The following is a 24,342-nucleotide window of genomic DNA, read 5'->3' on the forward strand; positions in this document are numbered from 1 at the left end:
TGGATGTGAACCCCAACAAATTATTTTGTGTTGGGCCCAAGATGTCATGCTTTTCAGGTTTTAATGATGGTAGTAGTATGAGTAGGCAGAGTGAGTTTCATGTACATGCGGGGTTCCTAGCCAGAATTAGCTAGGGGGTGCTGTTTCTGGCAACACACTGCTTGGATGTGAACCCCAACAAATTATTTTGTGTTGGGCCCAAGATGTCATGCTTTTCAGGTTTTAATGGTGGTAGTAGTATGAGTACGCAAAGTGAGTTTCATGTACATACGGGGTTCCTAGCCAGAATTAGCTAGGGGGTGCTGTTTCCGGCAAAGCACTGCTTGGAAGTGCACCCCAACAAATTCTTTTGTGTTGGGCCTAAGATGTCATGCTTTTCAAGCTTTATTAGTGGTAGTAGTATTAGTACGCAAAGTGAGTTTCATGTACATACGGCTTTCCTAGCCAGAGTTAGCTAGGGGGTGCAGTTTACGGCAACACACTGCCTAGAAGTGCACGCCCCACACAAGTTCTGTTCTGTTGGGCCTTAGATTTCATGCTTTTCAGGCTTTAATGGTGGTAGTAGCATGAGTACGCAGACTGAATTTCATGTACATACGGTGTTCCAAGCCAGAGGTAGCTAGGGGGTGCTTTTTCCGGCAACGCACTGCCTGGAAGTGCGCCCCCCCACAAATTCTGTTCTGTTGGGCCCAAGATGTCATGCTTTCAGGCGTTTAATGGTGGTAGTAGTATGAGTACGCAGAGTGAGTTTCATGTACATACGGCGTTCCTTGCCAGAGTTAGCAAGGGGGTGCTGTTTCCGGCACGCACTGCCTGGAAGTGTACACCCCCCACAAATTCTGTTTTGTTGGGCCCAAGATGTCATGCGTTTCAGGCTTAAATGGTGGTAGTAGTATGAATACGCAGAGTGAGTTTCATGTACATACGGCGTTCCTAGCCAGAGTTAGCTAGGGGGGTGCTGTTTACAGCAACGCACTGCCTGGAAGTGCACCCCCCCTCCCCACAACAAATTCTGTTCTGTTGCGCCCAAGATGTCATGCTTTTCAGGCTTAAATGGTGGTAGTAGTATGAATACGCGGAGTGAGTTTCATGTACATATGGCGTTCCTTGCCAGAATTAGCAAGGGGGTGCTGTTTCCGGCAACGCACTGCCTGGAAGTGCACCCCCCCTCCCCGCAACAAATTCTGTTCTGTTGGCCCCAAGATGTCATGCTTTTCAGGCTTAAATGGTGGTAGTAGTATGAATACGCGGAGTGAGTTTCATGTACATAAGGCGTTCCTAGCCAGAATTAGCTAGGGGGTACTGTTTCCGGCAACGCACTGCCTGGAAGTGCACCCCCCACCCCCACAAATTCTCTTCTGTTGGGCCCAAGATGTCATGCTTTTCAGGCTTAAATGGTGGTAGTAGTATGAGTACGCAGTGTGAGTTTCATGTACATACGGCGTTCCTAGCCAGAGTTAGCTTAGGGGTGCTGTTTCCGGCAACACACTGTCTTGAAGTGCAGCCCCCCACCCCTCACAAATTCTGTTCTGTTGGGCCCAAGATGTCATGCTTTTCAGGCTTTAATATTGTGTTTGTGGACTGTGAATTAAAGGGAAAGTCAACGCAAACATTGTTTTTTCAAGAATATGTTCTATGCAACCTCACTGGATGGAACGGGGCATTCTGATAAATATTGCGTATGTGGAATGAATGTTGATCCAGTCATTTTTAGCCTTCTCCGGGGCCGGCCATTTTGTCTTCTGTCGACTGAAAATGACATCACAACTGCTCACAATGACCCATCACGTCTCAGAATCAGAAAACAGTTCAGCCGTTGGGCGTTTGTTTTCACCGAGTAGAGGAAGCATTTGCATTGCATTGCATTGTGGAAATATAAGAAATGCCCGGATGTTCGCAATTGTCAGTTGCCTGTGAAAAATACTTTTACCTTCTTGTAATGATGGCTACTGTACAGTCATTCTCATCCCCTTGGTCTGTTTGGTTACTATTTATTTACTAATTGTAGTATGATGCCTAGAAAGGAGAGGATAAATAAGGAACGAGAAAAGGAGCATTCTACATGTGTGTGTAAGGTTTATTTCTTTTTAAAAAATTTTATACTACGCCGTTCCAATACTTTTGGAGGGGACGGTCTAATGTTTTTCTCAGCCTCAAGAGGTCCCCATAGACCGTCAGAACATTTGTAGTTCAGCGATTTTTAAATGAGTGTATAGGTAAAATGATGCAGTGGAAATTATAAATTATTGTTTATGCTGGTGGTGTTTTCATACTGTGTTTTCCTTTATGAGATTTGCTAGGATGTTTATCTCTTAAGTCTTATTCTTCCTATTCTGATATTATGCACCTCCATAATTTTCTTGTGATATTTCAGTCTCTGTAATCGGACACTGACTGTTTGAGTAAAAACTCAACTGAACACATACCTGTCAACCCAGGGGTGTACTGAATCTTACAAAAGTTGAAATTTGTCCGTACATATCTGTATATAATCTTACACATTACGCAGCCTTTTCGAATGGCTGCTGTCACGTGATCGGAAATCAGTTTTAAAAAATAAAAATAAATGTAAAAAAAAGTAAACATGATGTTGTGGCAATTGGGACAGGTTGTGTCCGGGAGCCAACTCCGGCCTTGGAGAAAGAACTCCCGGGCGTATCCCGACTGCCGTTAGGCGACAAAAACAGGAACGGATAACTCTAATAAAATTGGCATTGACCGTACAGATTCGCGTACGGCGTACATGTTTGAAAAGGTCTTTCCACCAGTACAAATTACGCCGAAAGCGTAAAACTTGACAGGTATGTGAACACCAGGAGCCTTTATCCTGTATTCTGGACGGCCAATTATTCCCAACAAAACACCCATGCCCCACCACCCCACGCCCCCAAAAATCGTATTCCAGAAATCTATTGGGTTTTTTTTTGGCACAGCATTCAAATTGAAAATACTGTAACATGTACTTTAGCAATATGATAACAAAGGAAAAAGAAATATGTACAATCAGACATTTCAGTTAAGTTAAATCATCATAAACAATGATCACAAACAAACATAGTAACATTTAAGTAAGACAACCAAGAGAGAGAATCCGATCAAAGAAAAGACTCCCCCTATCTTTGGCGCCAGATGGTACATCCCGGTCTCGCTTCCATTCTCCTCCTCCTCCCTGTCTTCAGTGCCCTCCATCTCCCTGCCTTCTGTCACTTTCTTATATTAAGGGCATTCTGACATCCACCGACTGCTGTGGTCCATCCATCTTTCAATTATTCTAATTCTAGTAATTGCTGGGAAGCAGCAGGAGAGGTACGTAATGCCCATTTTGTTTTATTAGACAACACTATTTATAGAGTACATGTATTTATAAAACGCGTCCAATCTGTATTGACAAGTGCAAACTGTGTTCATTTTCACTTTATATGTATTGATGTCAGTTCAATGGGCTCTTTGTAAGTTTCACTGATAGCTCAGCAGTCACGTAGCATGTTTTTCACCTCTGTCTTGTCCTCCATTTATAGGCCCTATGACTCATGAAGTTTGACATACACACACACGCACACACACACACACAAAAACGTAGAGATCTGGATTGCATCTGGATTAAATTTGATCATACTGGAACAAATAGATATTCAGCCGGATATGAGGAATAGGCTCTGCAGAGCTGCAGTAGTATTCCTGTATGCTAGTTATCCTGGTAGCTATGGTTTGGAAAAGGAGGCAGTTGTGAAACAATTTCACCAAAGGATTATGTCGTGGTTGTTTTGACCAAAATGCTAACAATGTATTCAGCCTCATAATGCACCCATCCCAGTGATAGTTTTTCAAGGTCATATTTAAGGCCCTCCTTCCACAGGGCTGCTAATGCTATACAGTGATTATGAGTTTTAAGGCGTGTATATATACTGTATTTCTGTTTTTTCATTTAGCAAATATCATGTTAAGTGTGAGCCCAAATAAGGGGGGATTATCTACCTGTGTCCATTTGCTATATTTCTTTAGTGAAGCAGCACCGAGCTAGCAGCAGCACCAACAAGTCCACACTTCCATCCCAGAATCCATGGAAGCCAAGGCCAAGTCAACTCCGGTGCCAAAAGGGCCATCAAAAGCAGAGAAAAAGGAGCCAGCAGCCCCACGTAAAGCTGAACCTGCCCCTGCAACCCCAGAGCCAGAAATTCCTCCTCCTCAGGATGCTTCGGCAGAAGGTGATGCAGGTGATGGGGCTGCGGCCAGCTGCAGAGACTCCCTGGAGCACCTGAAACCTTTCCTCATTGGCGGTGCTGTGATTGCAGTTGGAGCCATTTTGCTCGGGGCGATGCTACTGGCAAGGAGAAATTAAAATTTCAAAAAATTAACTGTGTAAAATTGGTTCACAAATAATCACTGTTGATATTAGAAGATGGGGAGTTTTTCTCTCTTTTTGGCTAGTAAACATATATAGAAATAAAACAACTCAAAATAACTGTATAAAGCTTTATTTAAAACATATGCATGAAATTTTAATTTATAATCTATTAAAACTACATCGTAATGCTGCATACACAAGACTAAATTCTTTAAGGTAGATTTTATATCTGCTTTATATCATTTGCTGAAATGTTGACACAAAGACACAATATTTGCGCCTACGTTCAATTTCCAAAGAGCTCCGGAAAATTGTACTCCTGAGTAATATATCTCAACTATCACGGATTCTTGGGTTGACGTTTCTTTTCTTTGAAAGAGCAGACATGTAAAAAATGTCATACTGTAAGATCATTTGACAAAAAGAAAAGGATTCATAATGCTGAGGTTTATGAATGGCATGCGGGGGAATATTTGCGTGACTGCGTGTATATGGCAGACAAGTGTTGCAATGTTTATTCTTGAAGTAGATTGTAGAATGATTTTTATCTTACTATGAAATGATGTGACAAACCAATACCCTTTCATGTATAACGCAACATCTGCAAATGTTCTGCATCAATATGTTCACTTCTTATCGTAAATACTTCATTGTAGACTGGCAGACCAGTCATTAGTGGTCTGGTATCAAGTTCAATGCTGCAGTTGAATCAGGCTTCATTAAACTGTGCTTTGCTCCTTGTGTATTCCATCAAGAACAACGTTTGTTTTCAGTACCTTATTAATAACTAAGTATAGATAGGCACATTTAGAGTGCTAATGTAAAGGAAGTGGATTAGTCTACAAGCAGTCATTAGTTCATGTCAGCACACATTGCACTCTTGCATGTGTTCCCAGCATTGTCTATTCACACAGTAATGCCCCTGTTAAAAACACAAAACAAAAAAAAAACAAAAAAACTTAGCACTTTTCTCTGGTTGCAAGTGAACATTTGCAACATATTCGTCGTAAATGTTGTATGTGTACACCGATGCATTCTATACCCCTAACACATCCAAAAAAGGTGATGCCAAACCTAGAATTAACTTCACCTGACATTGTACAAATCAGTGTACCCCAAACAAAACTCTTCTTTTAAATAACTTATAACAGCAGCGTATAAATGCAATAATTCAGGTAGGATTCCTCAGTTAGCACATTGTCGTGCTGTAGCAGTTATTTCACGTAAATACTGATGTAATAAAGCTAGTGATGGTCAAGAATGATGTTTAATAAAATGACAATGATGTTAGAGGTGATAGAAAGTATGTATTTATGGTGACTGTAATGATGGCATTGGTTATGGTATATTTTTGATATATAAAAAATCTTGGGTACTAACCTCTCCCCCCAGTGTACACAAAGAATGTGGTTGTGATGCAACCTTTATTAAAGGCAGTGAACCAACTCCATACGGGTATTTGTTTTCAATTCGACTTTACTTAAGATTGTTGCTGGTTTTCCTACATCAAGGGGAAGTCAGGACGAAAATGTTCTTTACAATATGCTCTATGCGCCCCTACTAGTCTAAGTGTGAACATCACACGACCAAATCCAGAAAACAGGTGAGCCTTGCCGGTCGTTACCGGAGTCCTTAGGCACTGTAATGTCATTTTCAATTGACAGCAAGCGGCAATACAAGGCGAAATGGTTGGATTTAGCTGCTTAATTCATATTCCACAAACGCAGTATCAATCACAGTGCAATGTTTACTGTTTAGACAAGTGGGGGCGCATATAACATCACTGTAAAGAATATTTTTACTTGACTTTGATAATAAATGTAAATATTTTTCTTGACGCCTTTGTATAATTAAAAACATTTCCGAATTTATTCATCTTATATTTAAGAAGGCTAGAGTTATTTTAAACAAAAAATAAATCCATGAAAAATATTACCATGACATAAACATATTTGTATACATTCTAAACTAAATATATACATGTATACAGTGTATAATTTGTATGTGGAATATTTTTTTAAGGAAATGTTCCTCTGAATGCAATTTAAAAGAACAGTGCCTTTTGTAGTATTTTTGTCGTGAACATTTATGCCTCTGCCAAGATCATCAGCACAACCACTGTAGGATTACCAGACATCAACAGTGACAAAAGTGAAAGTAGAAGTTTAATATTTTAGTTTTTACACAAATAACAATACATGAGGTAATTGATGTCACCCCCACTGCATGTAGCATACACAGCCTCAGACGTATCAAACTTTTATGTTGAAGTATGGTACCGGAAGTTATTTGCTTTTATTTTGAATGATCTCACCGGAAGTGTTCCTGTAAAACGAACGAAGAGCTCATCTATCGAAGTGAGTAGCTCTTTGCTTACTATTTTACTTTGTTGGGCATACTTCAATTGAACCACTGAGCGTGAGTTAAATAGGACCATGACTGTTGTACTGAAGCGTTGTTAGTAGTTCGCAAATTCGCGAATAGAGAACAGAGAAAGTCAGCTAGCCACGTTGGTGCTAACATTGTGGCTAAAACACGGGCTTTTGTTACCGGCGCATTAATATTCAGACATAATGAGAACATACATTTATGATTTTAATCCGGTAGACAGTACAAATACAACATTTTGTCGTCGCTAAACATCGAGCAAGATGAACAAACGAACAAAAACATGTACAGTCCTGTGAGTTCATTTTTACTAACCATGGCCAAGCCTGATTACCACCAGACCTGTTCAATCAAGTATCGTAGAACCTGTTTAAAAATTTAGTCAGCCATAAGATCTCAAAAAGCTGAAACAAAATGCCACAATCCGAAGAAATTCAAGAACAGATCAAGTCAAATTTATTTATCTAGTCCTTAATCACAGGAAAGTCTCAAAGGGCTTCACATACGCACACGATCATATACACACAACATTCCCTGACCTTAACCCCAAGGAGGGCAAGGAAAAACTAAAAAAAACAACAAAAGAACAGATGAGAAATAAATTAATTTACATCAGTCTTGAAAGCGTTACAAAACCAGACATTTCAAAAACCTCAAAGTCCAAACGCAGTAGTGCAACTAAACACCTAGGCTGCATATATTGAAAAAAAATATCAACCTACTGTACCAAACTGACTGTCCATCTAACACGAGTATAATTTTTTGAATTACTTTTTTAAGGCAGAATCCTTGCTGCAGTGATCTTACACGAGATTTTCGATTGAACGTACCCAACGAGGTGTCTGATGCATAGCTTCCACTTGTAGTCCTATTTGGAATTGAGATATGCATGTCCCTAGGTGTCTTGAAAATGATCATCCCGGTGCGGTGCTTCACATGTGGAAAGATCGTGGGTAACAAGTGGGAAATGTACCTTGGCTTGCTCCAGGCAGAGTACACTGAGGGGTAAGAAAATCAAAGTTATTCAAAGCCGTTAATTTCCTGAGCAATCTTTTACATACAGGTGAGGTCAGTATTGAATTAGTCTGGGATGTAATTACTTAGAGCTTGCTTTGTTAGGATGATATTCTAACCCTTTCCTCTCACCTATTCAGTGATGCTCTTGATGCCTTGGGTCTGAAGAGATACTGCTGTCGAAGGATGCTCCTGTCACATGTGGATCTCATTGAGAAATTGTTGAATTATGCCCCCCTGGAAAAGTAATCGAAACTGCCATTGTTAAATAAGTGTGCTCTTTGTTTGGTTTCTTCTGGTTTATTTTAATGCAAAAGGAAAAACAATGTTGCTTTGACCACAATACTTTGGATTTTTTGTTGTTGTTGCTTTTTTAAATAAAGATGATAAATGTCACATTGAGATTTATTGTGTTGTACTAGTTGTCCCGTGGTAACCATCAAAGAGGTCAAAAGCAATGGATGGGCATCAGGTTACATACAATTCCTGCCATTTAACTGGAAAATGAGGTTTGTTGTAAATTTTGCTAAATCAACTCAGGTGAAAAAGGCAATTTTAATACGGTAATATTACGGTAATACTTTAATACTGAGTGACCGTTACTAAGCTGCTTTTACATGTTGTCATGCTTAAACTTCTCACCAGGAACTGATGGGCTGGAGTTAATTTTATTACAGCTGGCTTGTATATGTTTAGTTTTGAGTCCTCAGCTTCCAATGCTGCTCTTTTCAATTTACAGACTTTTTTTGTTTTGCAAGAATTTTCCATTGTTGAAAAGTATGTTTGACTTAAACAATTGGAATTGATATATTTAACCCTAGACGACTCCTTGATAAAACTGAAGAAAAAGAACAAAATTATTTGGTTACAAGCCTGACAAACAGAACCCATTCAGATGTTTGGGGGATTGTTTTATATTACAAAAGACAACAATGACACTGTGTTAAATACATTTAGAGGTGTCTTGCACATGCAAGGATTCTAATCTGAATGACGATACACACAGTATTTTCTTTGAACAATTCAAAGGCCCATTAAGAGCAGAATGGAACAATACAGACTTCTGGAGATACATCTTCAGTCTTTTTACAAGTTTGTGCCTGAACAAAAGGCTGTTTCCTTCGTGCATGTCAACAGGAGTGTAAAAGGAAATTAGCATACTTTCTTTAAAAAAAAAAAATGGGTCAAGTATTCCATTCCACCCCTTCAGAAGTGTTTAGCATTATGCTCAAAACATTGTTTTCCTAAAAATTCTACACTTCCCGATTTTCAAATGCATGAAACTTAACTCAGGTTCTTCCATATCTTGATACATTTGATTCTCAAAGGCACAATATCAAGCTTTGGACCTGACAAAGCATTTCAGACACAAACCCAAACAATGGGCCCGAAGGAACTTTGAGACAAAACCTCTTCAAATTGTTGCTTTGACCAGGTGGTTTTTGGTCCGATATACTTGGTCAGCTGCGAGGCCCTATGTAGACAGGCAAATCACATCTGGTTAATTCTTTTTAACAGGTGGACTCTGATGAAGGTTTACAAATATTTCAAAAGTGACCAAGAGGTAGATGGACCAGAGTTAAATTACAAGTCAAAGCAAATGCTCTAAATTCATTGACATTTCAATTCAAGTTTCACAAAAAAAGCAAACACTTAGGTAAGAAAATGAAACGAATTAAGCATAAAGACAAAACGTGAAAATGGAAGGGGCCTAAATACTTTCTGAAAGCACCTGTACAAAGCTAATTCTTGGTGGCATTTCATTACATGTTGCAATTAGCAATTTCAAGTGACATCATGACAAAATTAAATGCAATTGTTCTGGTGGCAGAATCATCAATAGTAAATGTTCAGGCGGGCGTACCAGTTGGTCATTGTTGGTTTTGATGGCGGTCCAAGTGTGATAGTGGCTTACGAGGATGTGCTGAGTACAATCTTACCAAGTCAGCGATAGCGTTCTCTGTAATCTCTGTGCCTGTCCCGTGAACGCTCCCTGTCCCGCTCTCGACTCCAAGAACGATCTCTGTGCCTTCGAGACGTTCCAGCGCCTTCCCAACGAGGCGAACCTTCTCTGTGGCGCTCCCTTTCCCGCTCCCGATCTCTGTCCCGGTCTCCAGAATGACTGCCACTCCTGTACAAACAGTGTGATATTGAAGAATTAAGGTTGCCCTCTCATGTTTGGTTCCGTTAAAACCAACTCTGGAGTAATCGCGTGAGCCCCTGAAAGTGCAGTTTATTTCTTTAAGTGTGAACGTTATCATACAACTTTGCGAATTTCACGCATCAAACAAGCAAATCAAGACCGCTTTAAGAGGTGGTCTCGGTCTTCTTGTAATTAAAGAATTCAAGGAATTGTATTGTCATGCCAACAGACATTTTCACATGATATGGTACAAAATAGTATACAATACTTGAGGTCACAGGTTATCCCAATAAATCCCAAGACTTGTGAAAAAAATAGAAAAAAATCTGTTTAAAAAATAAAAAGTGAACTGATGCAGTTAATAAGTTCGCTTGAGCTCAAATGTGAACAAACCACAAATCAAAAGGTCACATTTTACATCGGACGCACCATCTCTGCCACTTGTCTTTGTCAGTCTGTACTCATGTTTTTTTTATCTTGATTCACACTGCATGGTTAAAAGGATAAAATTCTTTTCTTTTTTTTGCTCTCAAGTGGCAGAGTTCAAATATGCGTCATAACAACATTAATCGAAAAAAAAAGTTGGAATCAGATATCGGAATGAGGCCTCTCCCAAATGTGGATACAAATCTGTTAAGATTGGATCTCTATCAATATTGGTACAGAGTAAACAGTCAGATCAAATTTACTCTGTGAACGCAAGCAATAATGAATCAAATGCATTTGGTATATTGGAGGCGTGGTCATCAATTGAGAAAATTAATGGCAACAACGACCAGCGAAGATACTGGCCTTACTTCCAAGTACTGTATCGGATATTTGCAACAGCAGCAGATACCGGGTTGCCCTCTTGTGGCCGTTCTACTATCAGGAACTAAATGGCACGCATGGCTGACAAGTTTTTTTTTCTCAGTGAACTGTATTCATGTCAATCATATGCCATATGCCCATTGAGATGCAATTTCTCTAAGTATATCGTCGCTGCCGTGTGAAAAAACACTTATGTGCATTTTTTAAATGTTTACGTGAATGGGGTTTCCGCGTTACGGACATCCCATTAACGTGAACATTTAAAAAAAAAAAAAAAAAAGAAAGAAAAATAAAATTGGACATACGTGTTTTTCACAGGACAGTTAAGATATGTATGTTTATATGATTTATATTGATGCTTGGTACCAATTGATCTGGTATCATTATTTTACACACAACCTAAAGTCACGTTTGGTTTAAAAAAAATAGTGCGACATAAACAAATGTGACAGTTAAAAACACATTCAACTACTAGTAACACAAACACATATATGACAAGGATTAATGACCTTGTAACTTAATTAAATGTATTGTGCCATTTAATGCATTTTAGGAACAGAGCGGCTTTACCATCATTATCTACAGTGACGTTAAAGCTCATACGGGCAAAGTGTTGCCACATTCCATTTTCGTGGACGTCACTAAAACAAACAAACAAATAAAAATCACGGATACACGTTCTGTTATAATAGCACGTTTTGTTGTTGGAAAAAAAAAAGGCAACTTCAAAAAATAAACTTTAGAAATGCGCAAGTTAATACTTATTTTCAATGCGCGTGCATTTTCTTTGATTGGAACGTCACTAAGCTGGGCCGCTATTGTGCATGTGTGCTTTTGTAAGAGGTTAATGGCTTGCCGATCATTGATGTGATGTAACGTGGAACCATTAGCATTAGCTTCGTTGCGGCCCAATCATCTCAAGTGAAAGTTACACAATGGTTGGGAGTTGCTGGACAATTTGGTTCGTTCAGTGTTGCATTTTCAACAATCAGTCTTGTATTTCTTTATATATTCACTTCATTTACAGCTCAGCACACAGTGAACCTGATTCAGATTTCCTCTTCGTGCCTTCTTTATTCTTCTGTCTAAGTCATGTACGTCATCTGTGCCCAGCAGTGTTTAGACTGAGACACCACAGTTGAATTAAAGACCCTCTTTTACCCTAGCGTTTGAGAGAAATTGAAAAAAATAAATACATTCCTGGGATTGAATAGCTGGACTGTGAAAAGACAAATACATACAGTATGATCTTGGCAGTAAATGAGTTAAATGGTAGGTATTTCTACGTGTGACGTGAAGCACTGTTTATTCAATTTAATCATTTGCATCTCAACGTATCCTTGAAAAGTTGTACAACCACATACTTTGATTTGGACTTTTTCTGGCCACTAGATGATTGTGTGTAATTTTATATATTTGCATTCATTTTATTGTGTGCTCTATATAAAATATCAATTTTATGAACAAATAGAAAAAATATAATAAAACAATCCCATTATTTCATGCAAGTTTAAGAAAAAAATATATAATGAGATATCTATAGGTCTTTTATTTCAAATTATCTGTCATTGGTTTAATATAAATTTTATGTACCAAAACTACTAGTGTATCAGTTACTTGGTATCACTATCAGTGAGTCCTCAAGGGGAGAGTACCGTATTTTCTGGACTATAAGCCGCACCTATATACAGTATAAGCCGCACCCACTCTCTCTCGCTCTCTTTTGAAAAAAAAAAAAAAAAAAGATTGAAAAAAACAAACAAAAACAAAACGATATACAAGCCGCAACTAGCTATGTTGAAAAATTACATATTTACGGAACAATTTGTAAATGTACATGCATGTACCGGAACAGATTATTTCCTAACAGTGCTTTTTGACATGGCAGCAACTTTACTGATTAAAATGGAAGAGAACCAAGAGAAAATAACCAGTATTTATTTATCTTCATTTCTCCTGTGTTTGAAATCACAAGTCACTTTAATCATTGTCGCTGAAACCCATGAAGTCGTCGTCTTCTATGTGGACAAATGAAACATTTACTGCATTTACAGAACGATTTTGAACTGTAAATGTACATGTATGTACCTGAACAGATTCTTTCCTAACAGTGCCTTTTAACACAGCAACATTTTTTCTGATTAAATCGGAACAGACCCAGATGAAAATAACCAGTACTTATATTCATTTCACTTCCCGCTGCCGCCTCCAACGTCTCACCATAGATTCATTGACGTTAAGTTTGCGCGCAGCGGCGCGGTTTCCTTCCTGGATAGCAAGATGGATGGCGTTCAACTTAAAACTTGCATCATATGAACTTTTTCGAGTGGGTTCCATGATGAAGGGGCGAGGATTTGAAAATAGTGATCTGTTTGTAATTTGTCGTCCGTGTTCTATCTACTAAAGAAAAAGTAGCGTATCCTTCTTCGCATTGATTTTTTCTTAGTCTTGATTCTAATTCCAGTTAGAGCGCCCCTAGCAGAAAGAAGAAAAATCCACAGAATAGCCGCACCTTTGTATAAACCGCACGTTCAAAACCTAGGGAAAAAGTAGCTGCTTATAGTCCGGAAAATACGGTACTCGTACTGGTATCGATCTGGAAAAAAAAGTAGTATCGAACAGCCCTAGTTTTTAAATGATTTATTTTTTGTGAAATTATCCCAAGACTGTAGGCAATTTCCATTCACGGTATGAAGCGTGCTAATGCTAACGAACCTGTAGCCACAGTTTCCCTGGATGGACACCAGGCAGTCTTTGAGGGACGTGACGAGGGCTTGGCAGCGCTCGTCCCTGTACACACTGGACTGCTTGATGATGGCAATGGCCGTTAGCAGCGTTTCCATAGCCACTCTCTGGTCTCCTGGAATTACAAATATTTTGGCAGTGTCCAAAGAGTGTTGATAATGAATATGCAGCAAGGACTTTTTTTTTTTTTTGTAATAATGAAGAACGTCTCAAATTTTCAGCAAAACACAATGGGATGAGGTGCACTTACCAGCTGTGGCACCTGTCACAGCCTTGGTAATGGCGCTGCTAGCCACAGCTCTGTTTCTGTTCAACAGTTCTTCATAATCTCTCTCCCCCCTGAAAGGTTTGCAAAGTACAGAGATATTTCTACACCAGCAGATGGAGATATAGTAAGATATCATTTCATCGCTATGAACAATGAATCATGGTTGGAAAAAGATTGAAATTGCACCCATCCTCACTTTTGTTGGCCATATGCATGACTTCTGTGTCTGTCTTGTGCTGGGGTGAAGTACGCTGGATTTATATGCAGACTTGGTGGGGGCTGGCTCGGTGCATTGAAAGGTGGAGGGGGAAACAGGTGTGGTGGAGGGATGCTGAGTGGCACAGGTGGGAAGGGAGGGGGTGGCTGGCTAGGGAAAGGGCAGGAATGTGGGGGAAATACATTTCCAATTGGATGTGATGGAAATTGAGTGGGAGTACTGGGAGGGTTGGAATCCCAAGAAAATGTCGAGGACACCGGCAAATCGGTGTCCTTGGAATTACTGCGCATTGGGAATCCTGTGAAGAACACAAACTTTGTGTGAGTTAACATTTGCAACGCAGTCAAAGTGGCTAATGTGTGAAAATGGTGGAACTCTTACGTTTATTCGCCACATCCTCAAACACACTGAAGTTTTGATAAGTGGCAAAACGGCAGTCTATGCTTTCCCCATCCAGGGTACATTGGGGAATTTTCTCCAACAATGTTTTTAGTGAATTTTCAGAAGTCACCACCACCTTTGCATAGCTGTAGCAAAGAGATGAAGATGTGCATTAACATCAAACCTAAATCAAGTCCCTAACCTGGAGCAGCATACCGTAACAAACGGAGGCTTTAAAGACTTTTTAACATTTTCAAACAAAAGAAAAAGTCACATACCCTCTTGATTGGCCATTTGCTTTGTTCTCTGCAAATTTGATTTCATCAATATCCCTCACCCCTAATTTCTGGGCCAAGCGCTGGAGGTCCTTGTCAGATGTCCACTAAATGGTATTGAATAGGAGGGGATGAGAAGGACATTGGTACTGGTTACCGGTAATTAACAGCAGTGGTCTTCTACAACAGGCAGTTTGCAAATTGTGTCTTTTGAAATGGCTGACATTTTGATTTGACAAAGGCAGGTTCATCAGTGCCATTTTATCTCCAGAATTGTTTAATTTTTTTTACAAAGATTGACACGAGGTTGCGCAGTCTTAAGTGATGGTCATGCTCGGCAATGAATGCGCAAGCGTATTTTGTGGTCGCACTCATTGAAGGCAGGTGTGGACGCACTGTACACCCCGACATATGTATGTAAACTAAGCGCACAAACCGAATTTTTGTGGCCGGGGGGTCCGCTTCGTGGCGTACCGGCACTTTCTTCACGCTGCGATCAATTTGTTGCACCAACTGGAGAAAGGCCCCTTTTACATTGAGCCATGCCCTGTGCCATTGTTTTTCACTTTTTTTTTTTCCAGTTAAGACTTCTCTGCCTCTGATTGGCTACTGGTTACTATTAATTTGACTTAAGCTATTGGTGGTTGAACTTTTTATGCAGTTGGTGATGAACTCTTTTGAGTTGGTGTGGACGCACTTTAGCAAGACACACACTCCGGTCAGGTCTGATCCAAAAATATCTTACGCTGGAAATCAGGCACAGGGCCCCGGAGTAGTTTAAACCATGAATGTGCATAAAGTCTCTTTGTTTTTATAACCATTCAAAGTACAACCACTCTGCCTTTTCTTAATGACAAATTATTACAAAATGCCAACTAAACACAGTATACTCATTGTTTTGATTTGCTATATAAACCAACTACATACATTACAAATTAAATGCAAGTAGGCCTCAGCTGTGTTTATTCATTTTTTTTGTCAAAGGCTCTTAAGGTGAAAAAAGTTTGGTGCACACAAAGAAGGATGTGTATTGTATTCCAAGAGTTTAATACAGTGACCATATTCCTACAGTCGGAAGAAAGAGTATTTAAACGCTTTATAATTTCTTAAATTTCTGCATGAATTGGTCATAAAATGTCATCTGATCTAGAGCATTGCATGTTGACATTCACAAGACAGTGGGCCCTTGGATTTAATATCGAGTTGACCCTCCTTTGCAGGGTCTGACATTAAGTTGTGGTGGCTGTGCCAGAACTGGCCCTGTGTTCTTTGTATATTACCATAAGTTTCAATGATCATTTCATATTTAGCAACTGTATTATTTAAGCCTTTAGGAAAATATTACTTCTGTGCAGTTTATGTTTTGCATGTTATTTATTTTTTTTAAATGTAATTGAATAGTGAACATTTTACATTGTCTGGGCTGGATATCTTGTTCAAGCCCTTCCTTATAAAATTATTTAACCTGATGCAAATAAAATGTGTGCTGCGCATTAGTTAAGCAGACTATTTAATTTTCTCATTTAGATGAATGACATTTTCTGTCAACATCTAATGACCAATTTATGCAGAAATGAAAGAAATTACAAAGGGTTCATATATTTTTTCCTACCATTGTACAAAACTCTTAATAGTCAATGTCATTCATGTACTCAAAATAAATCGAAGTAAAGGAATTATAATATTTTTTTCTATTGAACTCTGAGTGTTTCCACAAACCAGATTATGCTAATCAATTGCAAAGAGACTGAAATGTGATTCATTTCAGAGTGGCACACAGTAAAATTTTATTCAACAGTATGATGTCTTTGCCTATTTAAAGCATATCAGCAATACTGTGTCAATTTTGAAATGTGTCTAATCTTAATATACTGTGATGTACGACTCACCCAAGAGAAATTCCCTATATATAATGAGAATTTTCGTGACTGGTTTGTTTCCTTTTCATCTGCTTTCACCGTGGCCACATTATCCTCCACTTTATTTGGCGTTATCCTGTCAGCATCTGAATTCAAAGTGGTTTTCTTGTCTTGGTCAACTGAGCCAGAAAGTACAGCATCATCAAAGAGGTCATTTGCCTCATCGATTCTGTCCAAATCCTGTGGTGAAATTAAATAACTCAGCTCAACTTCTACATTTCATCGTGTGTTGTGTCAACTCAAAAAAATAAAATGAAATCCTCAGCAACATTTGCACTTCATGGCACTGCTGAGGATCAACATATTCTAATATTGTTTTGAGGAAATGCTCGCAGGATAAATAATGAACAATAAAAAGTAAAATATCGTACGTGAACTTTAGCATTTTCCTGAAGATGGGGATACGAAGTGACGCAACAAGACAGAAACAGGGGAACAGAACTAAAATTTAAGATGTTTTTCACACAGAAAATTTCATGCAAATCAAAGTCGGCGCAGTAGTCTCGGCTTTCTCAGTAAAGCAAGACAAGACTTACCTCGTCGTTTGGATTCGGGTCACAGTACAAGTTTGCGGTCGCCGTTTTAGATTCACTCGGTCCGGCTGCAGCCATCACGAGGGCCAGAAATCATTCAAAGGATGACGATGACGGTATGCTGCTTCTATTTTTGTTTTTTCAGCTGGGGAGTTTCTATATGCACATTTACACTACGTGTAGCATCAACGAAAAGCGAAATAATGATGCCCGGCCAGATTTATACTTTTGTTGACGTCGAACATTAGCTAACGTTAGCAAACGTTGGGACCGGATATATAACAATGAATGTGCATTAGCATATAAGCGTAGCACGACAGAACGATGCCTGGTAAAATAGAGTTTAATGCAAACAATGCACACGTCTTCCCACTGGTTATTTAGATTGACACAGTTTCGCATTGGGCCACTGACGCTGGTGTTGCTAACGTACCTGCCTGGTCATGTGTATCTGCTAAATGTTACCGGTTAGCAACATAAGAAACATTGGTTCCTGCGCCCTGATTGGATGTGAGGGAAGGGAATGCCGTAATAAGCTAATATACACGTTAGAATGGATGTGATTACAAACGCGCTTGTGTACTAATAGCTTTGTTCCTTGTATGGGTGACTTTGTAATGAGAACTTTATCTGAGACAAACGCAACGGTTATATCAGCGACAATGCATCACGTGTCTAGCGTGGGCCAATCCCATGGTGTGTGACGTGAGGGGGCGTTTATTGTTTCTGACGTTTCGCGACTAGTGTGCAAAAGAAAACGTCGCCACCGAAGTCAAATGTTGTCCTCAGTTATTGCAAAAAGGGTGAGTGTTTTTTAAAATATATATAAACACTGTATATAAATATATTTTAAAGTAATTCCATTTCGTGATCTGTCATTTACTATTTTAAAGCGATTGTAGTTTGAATCGATGTACTGTATTTAATCTAACCCAAAGGGTACAATTTTGCTGTGTTTTGTACATTGTATAGCAACGTACAGTATTTCGTATACTTTTCCATATTCTTCATTGGCTACGCATTAACATTTGTCTTGTGTAGAGCTAGGATAGTACAGCAGTCAACTTGTACAACGGGCAAGCACGAGACATTATGCAACTCTCCTCTGCTGTGTCTGTCATTGCCAACTTGTATTCTGAAACAGCAAGACAAGCTAGCAAGGAAATCGATTGTTTTTCCATATGCCACAAAACGTACCACCTTATGTCTAGACTAAACCGACTTCGGTACCATATCACATATTTGCATCGCAACTGGGAGCACCTTAATACGGGGTTGTACACAAATATGTTTGAGCTGAAATATCCTCTGAGCCAGGTCGATGTGTTTCATGATACCATGCTGACGGACTGGCTGACCTCTTTGCAAAGATAATAACCTTCCCTTGCCGTCCGAGCCTTAGACCGCAATACAGTAGTCTGCTAGCCCGATCGACTAACATGGATGTTTTCATTCTCTTTCGGGTTTCGAGATGCGTTCCATTAAAGGTTTGACTGTAGTTTGTGAAAATATTCTTACATGCTTTAGATTGCCACGTTCAATTTAGAAAAAAAACAAACATTGTAGGACAATAAAATGTCTGAGGCCTTTAAGATTTCATTTCTTTTAATTATGCTTGTGGTTTCACATCAGCTGGTGACAGGGATCTGCCAGACAGCATGGAGACCTGTGGTCACTGGCCTGGTACCGACCCGTTGTTACCGCGGCGATGCACCCGATGATGCCAGGACTGACCTAATTGAGATCCCATTGCCCCCTTGGGAGGAAAAATCCGGAGAGCCCATTGACATCAAGAGACGGCGCCTGCTGTACGAGAGCCGAAAAAGGGGCATGTTGGAGAACTGCATATTGCTCAGGTTATTAAAGCATCTATCCATCCATCCATCTATCCATCCATCCATCCATCCATCCATCCATCCACTTCCTGTACCGCTTACCCTCACCAGGTCTTAGATGTGCTGGAGCTAGTGCTGCCAAGATTAGTAGGCTAATCACGACAACGTCGATGATCAAAATAGTCGCCAATTTTAATTGTCGACGCGTCGTTTATTTATATTGCTGCATTATTTTTCTCTCAAAGCTGCCGCGACTTGCTGGCTGTTTTCCTGTCTGCAATGCACATGCGCAGTAGTAGTAATCCAGGTCTTATGTGATGTAAACAGAAGAACTTAAATACAGGCGTACTGACGAGACAATGAAAAACACCAGGACAAGACACACAAGGTAGGAAGGAGCTGGTTGGCTAACACTAGGAAGTGAAAGGCACACAGGTGGACCCAACACAATAATCATGACGAGACAGACACAGAAACACTGAGCAAAGCATGAAACTCAAAAAACAAAACAAAAACAGACCAAACATGACAGTGCAACGCACGATCGGAGCGAACGCTCTACCCACCACACTACACCAAGATGGCATGACCGTTGATGAATGAACATGCCATATCCTCTTGGAAAACAATCAATCAAGTCTATAAATTCACTTGAATTTTATGATGTATTAAATATACCTTAGTTGTGCCAACTACTTGCTTTCTGAGTCGATTTCTGACTGGCTTTGTACACTTTCCATGCTGTGCACTGCAGTTGTTGTCTTGACGTGACGTTTCACTTCCGGGTTGTCGCTCGCCAGGATCAAACTTTGTCAAATATACCAAATAGAAATGATTTTTTTTCATTCTTTATTTTTTGTATTATGTTTAATTACTTGACCTCACCTTCATGTGGTATTTTTCACACTTGAGCTTGAAAGTTATTGCATGTTTTCAAAGGTTTTCACTTTGGCTAATGACTTTCTTTCCCCCTGTAGCCTTTTTGCCAAGCGATACCTGAATACGATGAGTGAGAACCAGCTGCAGCAGTATGACAGACTAATCAATGAACCAAGCAATGACTGGGACATCTACTACTGGGCAACAGGTGAAAGAATCATTTCAATGTCGTCTTTCATTACTGACGTGATATTTTAAGGGCTTGTAATGCTCTCAACACCCAAATTTGGAACCTTTTTTTTGGGGAGTTTGCATGTTCTCCCATGCCTGTGTGGTCTTATGTGGAAGCTAGATTGGACCTCTTAATTTCCCCATTGAAGTATTCTCTTTTTCTGTTATAGTTATTCCACATTAACTGTTTCTAGTGTTAATAATTACATTTGTGTCACGCTCAACAGTACAGCCTCTCAACGCAGTTCACTTCACTAGACCACATGTGAACATAGATGAATGTGAAACAGTACTAACTGTATGAACAAACAAACCGCCATGAACCCGAAACCTCACAAAAACCATTTACCAAACCTCTACACAGATTTTATTATGCATGTCATCTTTTAGTGAAGGATTATTAGGAATTCACACCAGGGAAAAAAAACATGACAAGATTCAAGTTTCAGTTTCGCGGGATTATGAAGTCATATGAGTTGAAAAATATCATGTTTAAAGATTCATCTATTGATACTGGGAGGATACAGTCGTGTATTGAAAATATATTTTTAAATATTTGTTTTATAAAAGGTTGTGTGAAGACAGTTTTTCTGAGATTAAAATTGTAATCGTAGAGAATAAAGCGGTATTATTACAAGGGGTAATGAAAGAATGAAGTGCAATTTGTGACCCGTATAACGGCGAGCACTGTAGGCAATCTCCACTAATGGGTGGGCCTGAATATTTCCCTCACTGAACACAATCCTCCTGTCCCGACACATTGTATATTCAAATCAAATGACAAAACTGAATAATATGAAGTTCAAATCTTCCTTAGACAACCACAACTATGCCGTTCTTAATATTCAATACAATAAAAAACACAAATTACAGAATAATTTCATAATAATTTACAAAAGAATGGAAAAGTATATATTTTTTCATGAATCTCACTGGGTGGGCAGTCTGTCAACCGTGGCCCCGCCCCTGCTGTACCCTCATGTGAAATCAGGTCTCGCCACTGCTATACTGTATGTATGTCGATTATGTGATTTTTGAACAATTTCTTGATTGATTCGTTGCCATAACTTATCCCTCCGATTATGATTTTTGTTGTAACATTGTGTAAAGAATCCATTCATTTCCTGTTTTACTTACAGAGGCTCAGCCCACCCCAGACATTTACCAAGGAGAGATCATGGATATGCTAAAGGAGTTCACAAAGAATCGTAATCAGGAGCAGAGGTTGGATGCCCCCAGCTTGGAATACCTGGAGAAAGAAGGCTAACGACGACCCCACCCCCGCCCCTCCCATTCAACAGACTCTTTTTCTTTTGGGTACTGAATGAAATAATGGTGACATGATATACGGTGGAAGACCTTCGACTGCATTGCTATACTGTATCAAGTCAGTTGTGTGCAATGTATTGTGAGCTACATTACATTGACAACATTTTCTTCTTATTATCCACTTGCATCTTGATATCTGAGGCTTTTAAGTGCAAGGCTGAAGAAGTATCAGTATTAGTCAAGATGAATTTAAGATGATTATTATCGGCAGCACATTATTCATTTTGCATAGAATTGAAACAGTCTTGGTTTTCTGGTCCAATTATGATGTGTCAACCACAAACATGTTATTTAATAAATAATTGATCGTCTCTTGGTCCTGTCATTGCCATTTTCCAGTTCTTATTGGAACAGTTGGGGCCATAAATAAGCAATGAAGTTAATCAATTCTTGTAATTATTAGTACATTTTTTTTGCCGCAATTCATATCTCTTTGTTTTGCGTTGAAGAGGCTGCTTTGTGGAAAAGAAAAAACATAAGTCCATGACAATGGACTATGCAGTATGCACGGAGTGGTGCGATGTATTTCCGGTAAATGAAATGTAGAATTTTTTGCAAATTTATGAAAAAAGAAAAACTGAAATATCATATGGTCGTAAGTATTCAGACCCTTTGCAGCGACATTCATATTTAATTCACATGCTGTCCAATATTTCTGATCCTCCTTGACATGGTTCTGCTCCTTTATTGGAGTCCAGCTGTTTTTAATTAAACCGATTGGACTTGATTAGGAAAGGCACACACCTGTCTATATAAGACCTTACAGGTCACAGTGCATGTCAGATCAAATGAGAATCATGAGGTCGAAGGAACTGCCCAAGGAAATCAGAGACGGAATTGTGGCAAGGCACAGATCTGTCCAAGGTTACAAAGGAATTTCTGCAGCACTCAAGCATCCTAAGAGCACAGTGGCCTCCATAACCCAATGGAAGTCTCTCCTCAGTGCAAGGCACATCAAGGCCCGCATAGAGTTTTGCCCAAAAAAAACACATGAAGGACTCCCAGACTATGAGAAATAAGATTCTCTGATCCCCGTCCGTCCTCATCCTTTTAAAACGGTTCCGTCCTTACGTCCGCCCCCATCCATCCAAAAAAAAAAGTGTCCGTGCATGACGTTGCAGGAGAGATGCTAACGGAAGATGTTTGTGTAAAGCTAATTAGCTGGCTAATTTACTATTCAAATCCGCTTATCTTATGGGCAACGAGAAGAAAACTGGCCAGTGACGCTTCCAAGAGGCCAACGGCAACATTGAACAAGAAGCAGAAATGTATGGCATGTACGTGTGACAACAATCACCCATCTTTTTAATTTGTCTGGGCTATGGGGTATGGTGGAAACGACGGTATCTTACAAAGAAACAAATTACACGTTTGTAATCTCCTTGCATCATGCTTGGGGATTTATGATCTATTCCAAATATCAGTCAGTGTTACAACAAAACCTTCAGGTTTCTGCTGTAAATAACATTAAAAAAAAATAATAATGCTGGGAAAAACCTACTACAAGATCTGAACTTTAAATGGTAGCAGACGTGTACTGACTCCCATTTGACATGAGTTTGAAAGTGGTGAACAAGGCCATATCGACGCTTGTTGAGATGTGCACACTTGTGCAACCACATTATCTCAGCTGCTTATTTTTACTTCTCCTTTTGAGAAGGATTTTTTTTTCTGATTGAGTTGTGCAGGTAATAGGTGAACTTACTGGTGGAAAAGAGGTTTGAGATGCTTTATATTGGTCTCATTTTTTTTGTACCACAAAAATCAGCCATTTGAACATGTTTGGGTAGACTTTAAATCTGCTGTACTTTGGTTTTAAATTCACAGTTCATGTCACATTGACGATGGCAACTGAACGAAATGCAACAAAAATTGGCACATTCCAACTGACCCATTAACATCTGAAATCTTGTATTTTGAAGTGCAACATCAATTGTGTTCTTTTTGGGAAATGAATGCTGAAGATATAATATAGAAGTTATAAATACACCAAATAATTGTTGTTGCATTGGAAGTTGCATTTTGCTTTCCCCATGAATCGCTGTACTGATTCATGTTGGCCTGATGCCATTTCGAATGAGTTAAGTTTGACATTCTGCCAAAAGCGTAATTCTAGCCATGATGTCTGCTCGCCAGAAGCTGAGCTGCATTGTGTTTGTTTACAGACTAAACGTATGGCTAGAGCACGATGCAGGTCAACTTCTTACCCTCATTTTTACATTTTGAAATGAGATCATTCAGTAAAAGATTGTGGCCAGAATTAGCAGGTCACATGAAATGACGTGGATGACCGGATCTGGCCCGCAGACTTTGGGTTAGACCCCATTGTGTAGGGGAACCTACAATTATGGTAAAGACTCAAGAGTGACTGTGTTTATTACGTAATACAGTACACTTTTGTACACTTGCAGTGTCAAATTATGTCCAGCAGATGGCGACGGGGTATGCTCGAACGCAACCATTTTGGATGTGATGCCAATGTCTACATTAGCCTACTATAAATGGATAATATAACCACATAGCCATCGGCCATGCTCTCTACAAGTCAACTTGGCAATTATGAATTATCCAAAGCGCCTATATTTGATTTATCTGTATGAACATATACAAAGTTATGATAGTTAGCACATGTGTTATCGTGCTCATATGGGTCATTATGAGGTACGATGCCTCTGGGTTTCAAAGAGAGTTAGCCAATCTTTTTATTGCAACAATTACCACTGAAATTGTCTTTCCTTTTAAAGCTCATAAACGTTAGCTCTGAGGCATTTAAATATAGCTCCATACTCTCATCCCTTCGTTATGCCTCAACTGCTGAATAGAGGAGAAAACCCCTTTGGCCAGATGTGCGCAGATTATTAAATTAGATCAAGCCTGCATGTGCATGCCCGTGGAATTATAATGTATACATAAGTCGGACAAGGTGTTTTGATATTGCACAATAAACAGCACATGCTGAGCACAATTTGTATGGCCAATGTCTTAAAGCGACACTTGATTGGGTTGAACATCAACACTTATATAATAGGT

The 24,342-nt window shown here is 39.3% G+C and overlaps 3 protein-coding genes and 1 long non-coding RNA gene across 7 annotated transcripts; 3 read left to right on the plus strand and 1 right to left on the minus strand.

Annotated features, from left to right (window-relative positions):
* Positions 1-3,130: 3,130 nt before the first annotated feature.
* On the plus strand, positions 3,131-5,791 carry LOC147150407 (uncharacterized). The gene is made up of 2 exons (XR_015086147.1): positions 3,131-3,306; positions 4,003-5,791. It is a non-coding gene; the product is annotated as an uncharacterized LOC147150407 (long non-coding RNA).
* Positions 5,792-6,602: 811 nt separating this feature from the next.
* polr2l (RNA polymerase II, I and III subunit L) lies at positions 6,603-8,143 on the plus strand. 2 transcript variants are annotated; one of them, XM_086025818.1, is made up of 3 exons: positions 6,603-6,702; positions 7,633-7,738; positions 7,888-8,143. In XM_086025818.1, the coding sequence occupies exons 2-3, from the start codon at positions 7,644-7,646 to the stop codon at positions 7,994-7,996; spliced, it is 204 nt and encodes a 67-aa protein (XP_085881944.1). In that variant the 5' UTR covers positions 6,603-6,702; positions 7,633-7,643; the 3' UTR covers positions 7,997-8,143. The 2 variants fall into 2 exon arrangements, with proteins under 2 accessions (XP_085881944.1, XP_085881945.1); XM_086025819.1 differs by lacking the exon at positions 6,603-6,702 and adding an exon at positions 6,711-6,763.
* Positions 8,144-8,637: 494 nt separating this feature from the next.
* LOC147150409 (cleavage and polyadenylation specificity factor subunit 7-like) lies at positions 8,638-17,655 on the minus strand. Of its 2 annotated transcripts, XM_086025815.1 has the most exons (9): positions 17,042-17,655; positions 16,476-16,685; positions 14,590-14,693; positions 14,312-14,457; positions 13,910-14,228; positions 13,696-13,784; positions 13,416-13,560; positions 9,688-9,878; positions 8,638-9,221 (listed from the first exon to the last, which is right to left on the minus strand). In XM_086025815.1, the coding sequence occupies exons 1-8, from the start codon at positions 17,114-17,116 to the stop codon at positions 9,692-9,694; spliced, it is 1,275 nt and encodes a 424-aa protein (XP_085881941.1). In that variant the 5' UTR covers positions 17,117-17,655; the 3' UTR covers positions 8,638-9,221; positions 9,688-9,691. The 2 variants fall into 2 exon arrangements, with proteins under 2 accessions (XP_085881941.1, XP_085881940.1); XM_086025814.1 differs by having other exon boundaries at positions 8,638-9,878.
* On the plus strand, positions 16,967-21,623 carry sdhaf2 (succinate dehydrogenase complex assembly factor 2). 2 transcript variants are annotated; one of them, XM_086025817.1, is made up of 4 exons: positions 16,967-17,059; positions 18,671-18,894; positions 19,851-19,960; positions 21,123-21,623. In XM_086025817.1, the coding sequence occupies exons 1-4, from the start codon at positions 16,982-16,984 to the stop codon at positions 21,248-21,250; spliced, it is 540 nt and encodes a 179-aa protein (XP_085881943.1). In that variant the 5' UTR covers positions 16,967-16,981; the 3' UTR covers positions 21,251-21,623. The 2 variants fall into 2 exon arrangements, with proteins under 2 accessions (XP_085881943.1, XP_085881942.1); XM_086025816.1 differs by lacking the exon at positions 16,967-17,059 and adding an exon at positions 17,698-17,841.
* The last annotated feature ends 2,719 nt before the right edge of the window (positions 21,624-24,342 follow it).

Source organism: Filicampus tigris, chromosome 3 (assembly GCF_054856515.1).
Source record: "Filicampus tigris isolate MCC_2025a chromosome 3, RoL_Ftig_1.0, whole genome shotgun sequence".
Taxonomy (NCBI): domain Eukaryota; kingdom Metazoa; phylum Chordata; class Actinopteri; order Syngnathiformes; family Syngnathidae; genus Filicampus; species Filicampus tigris.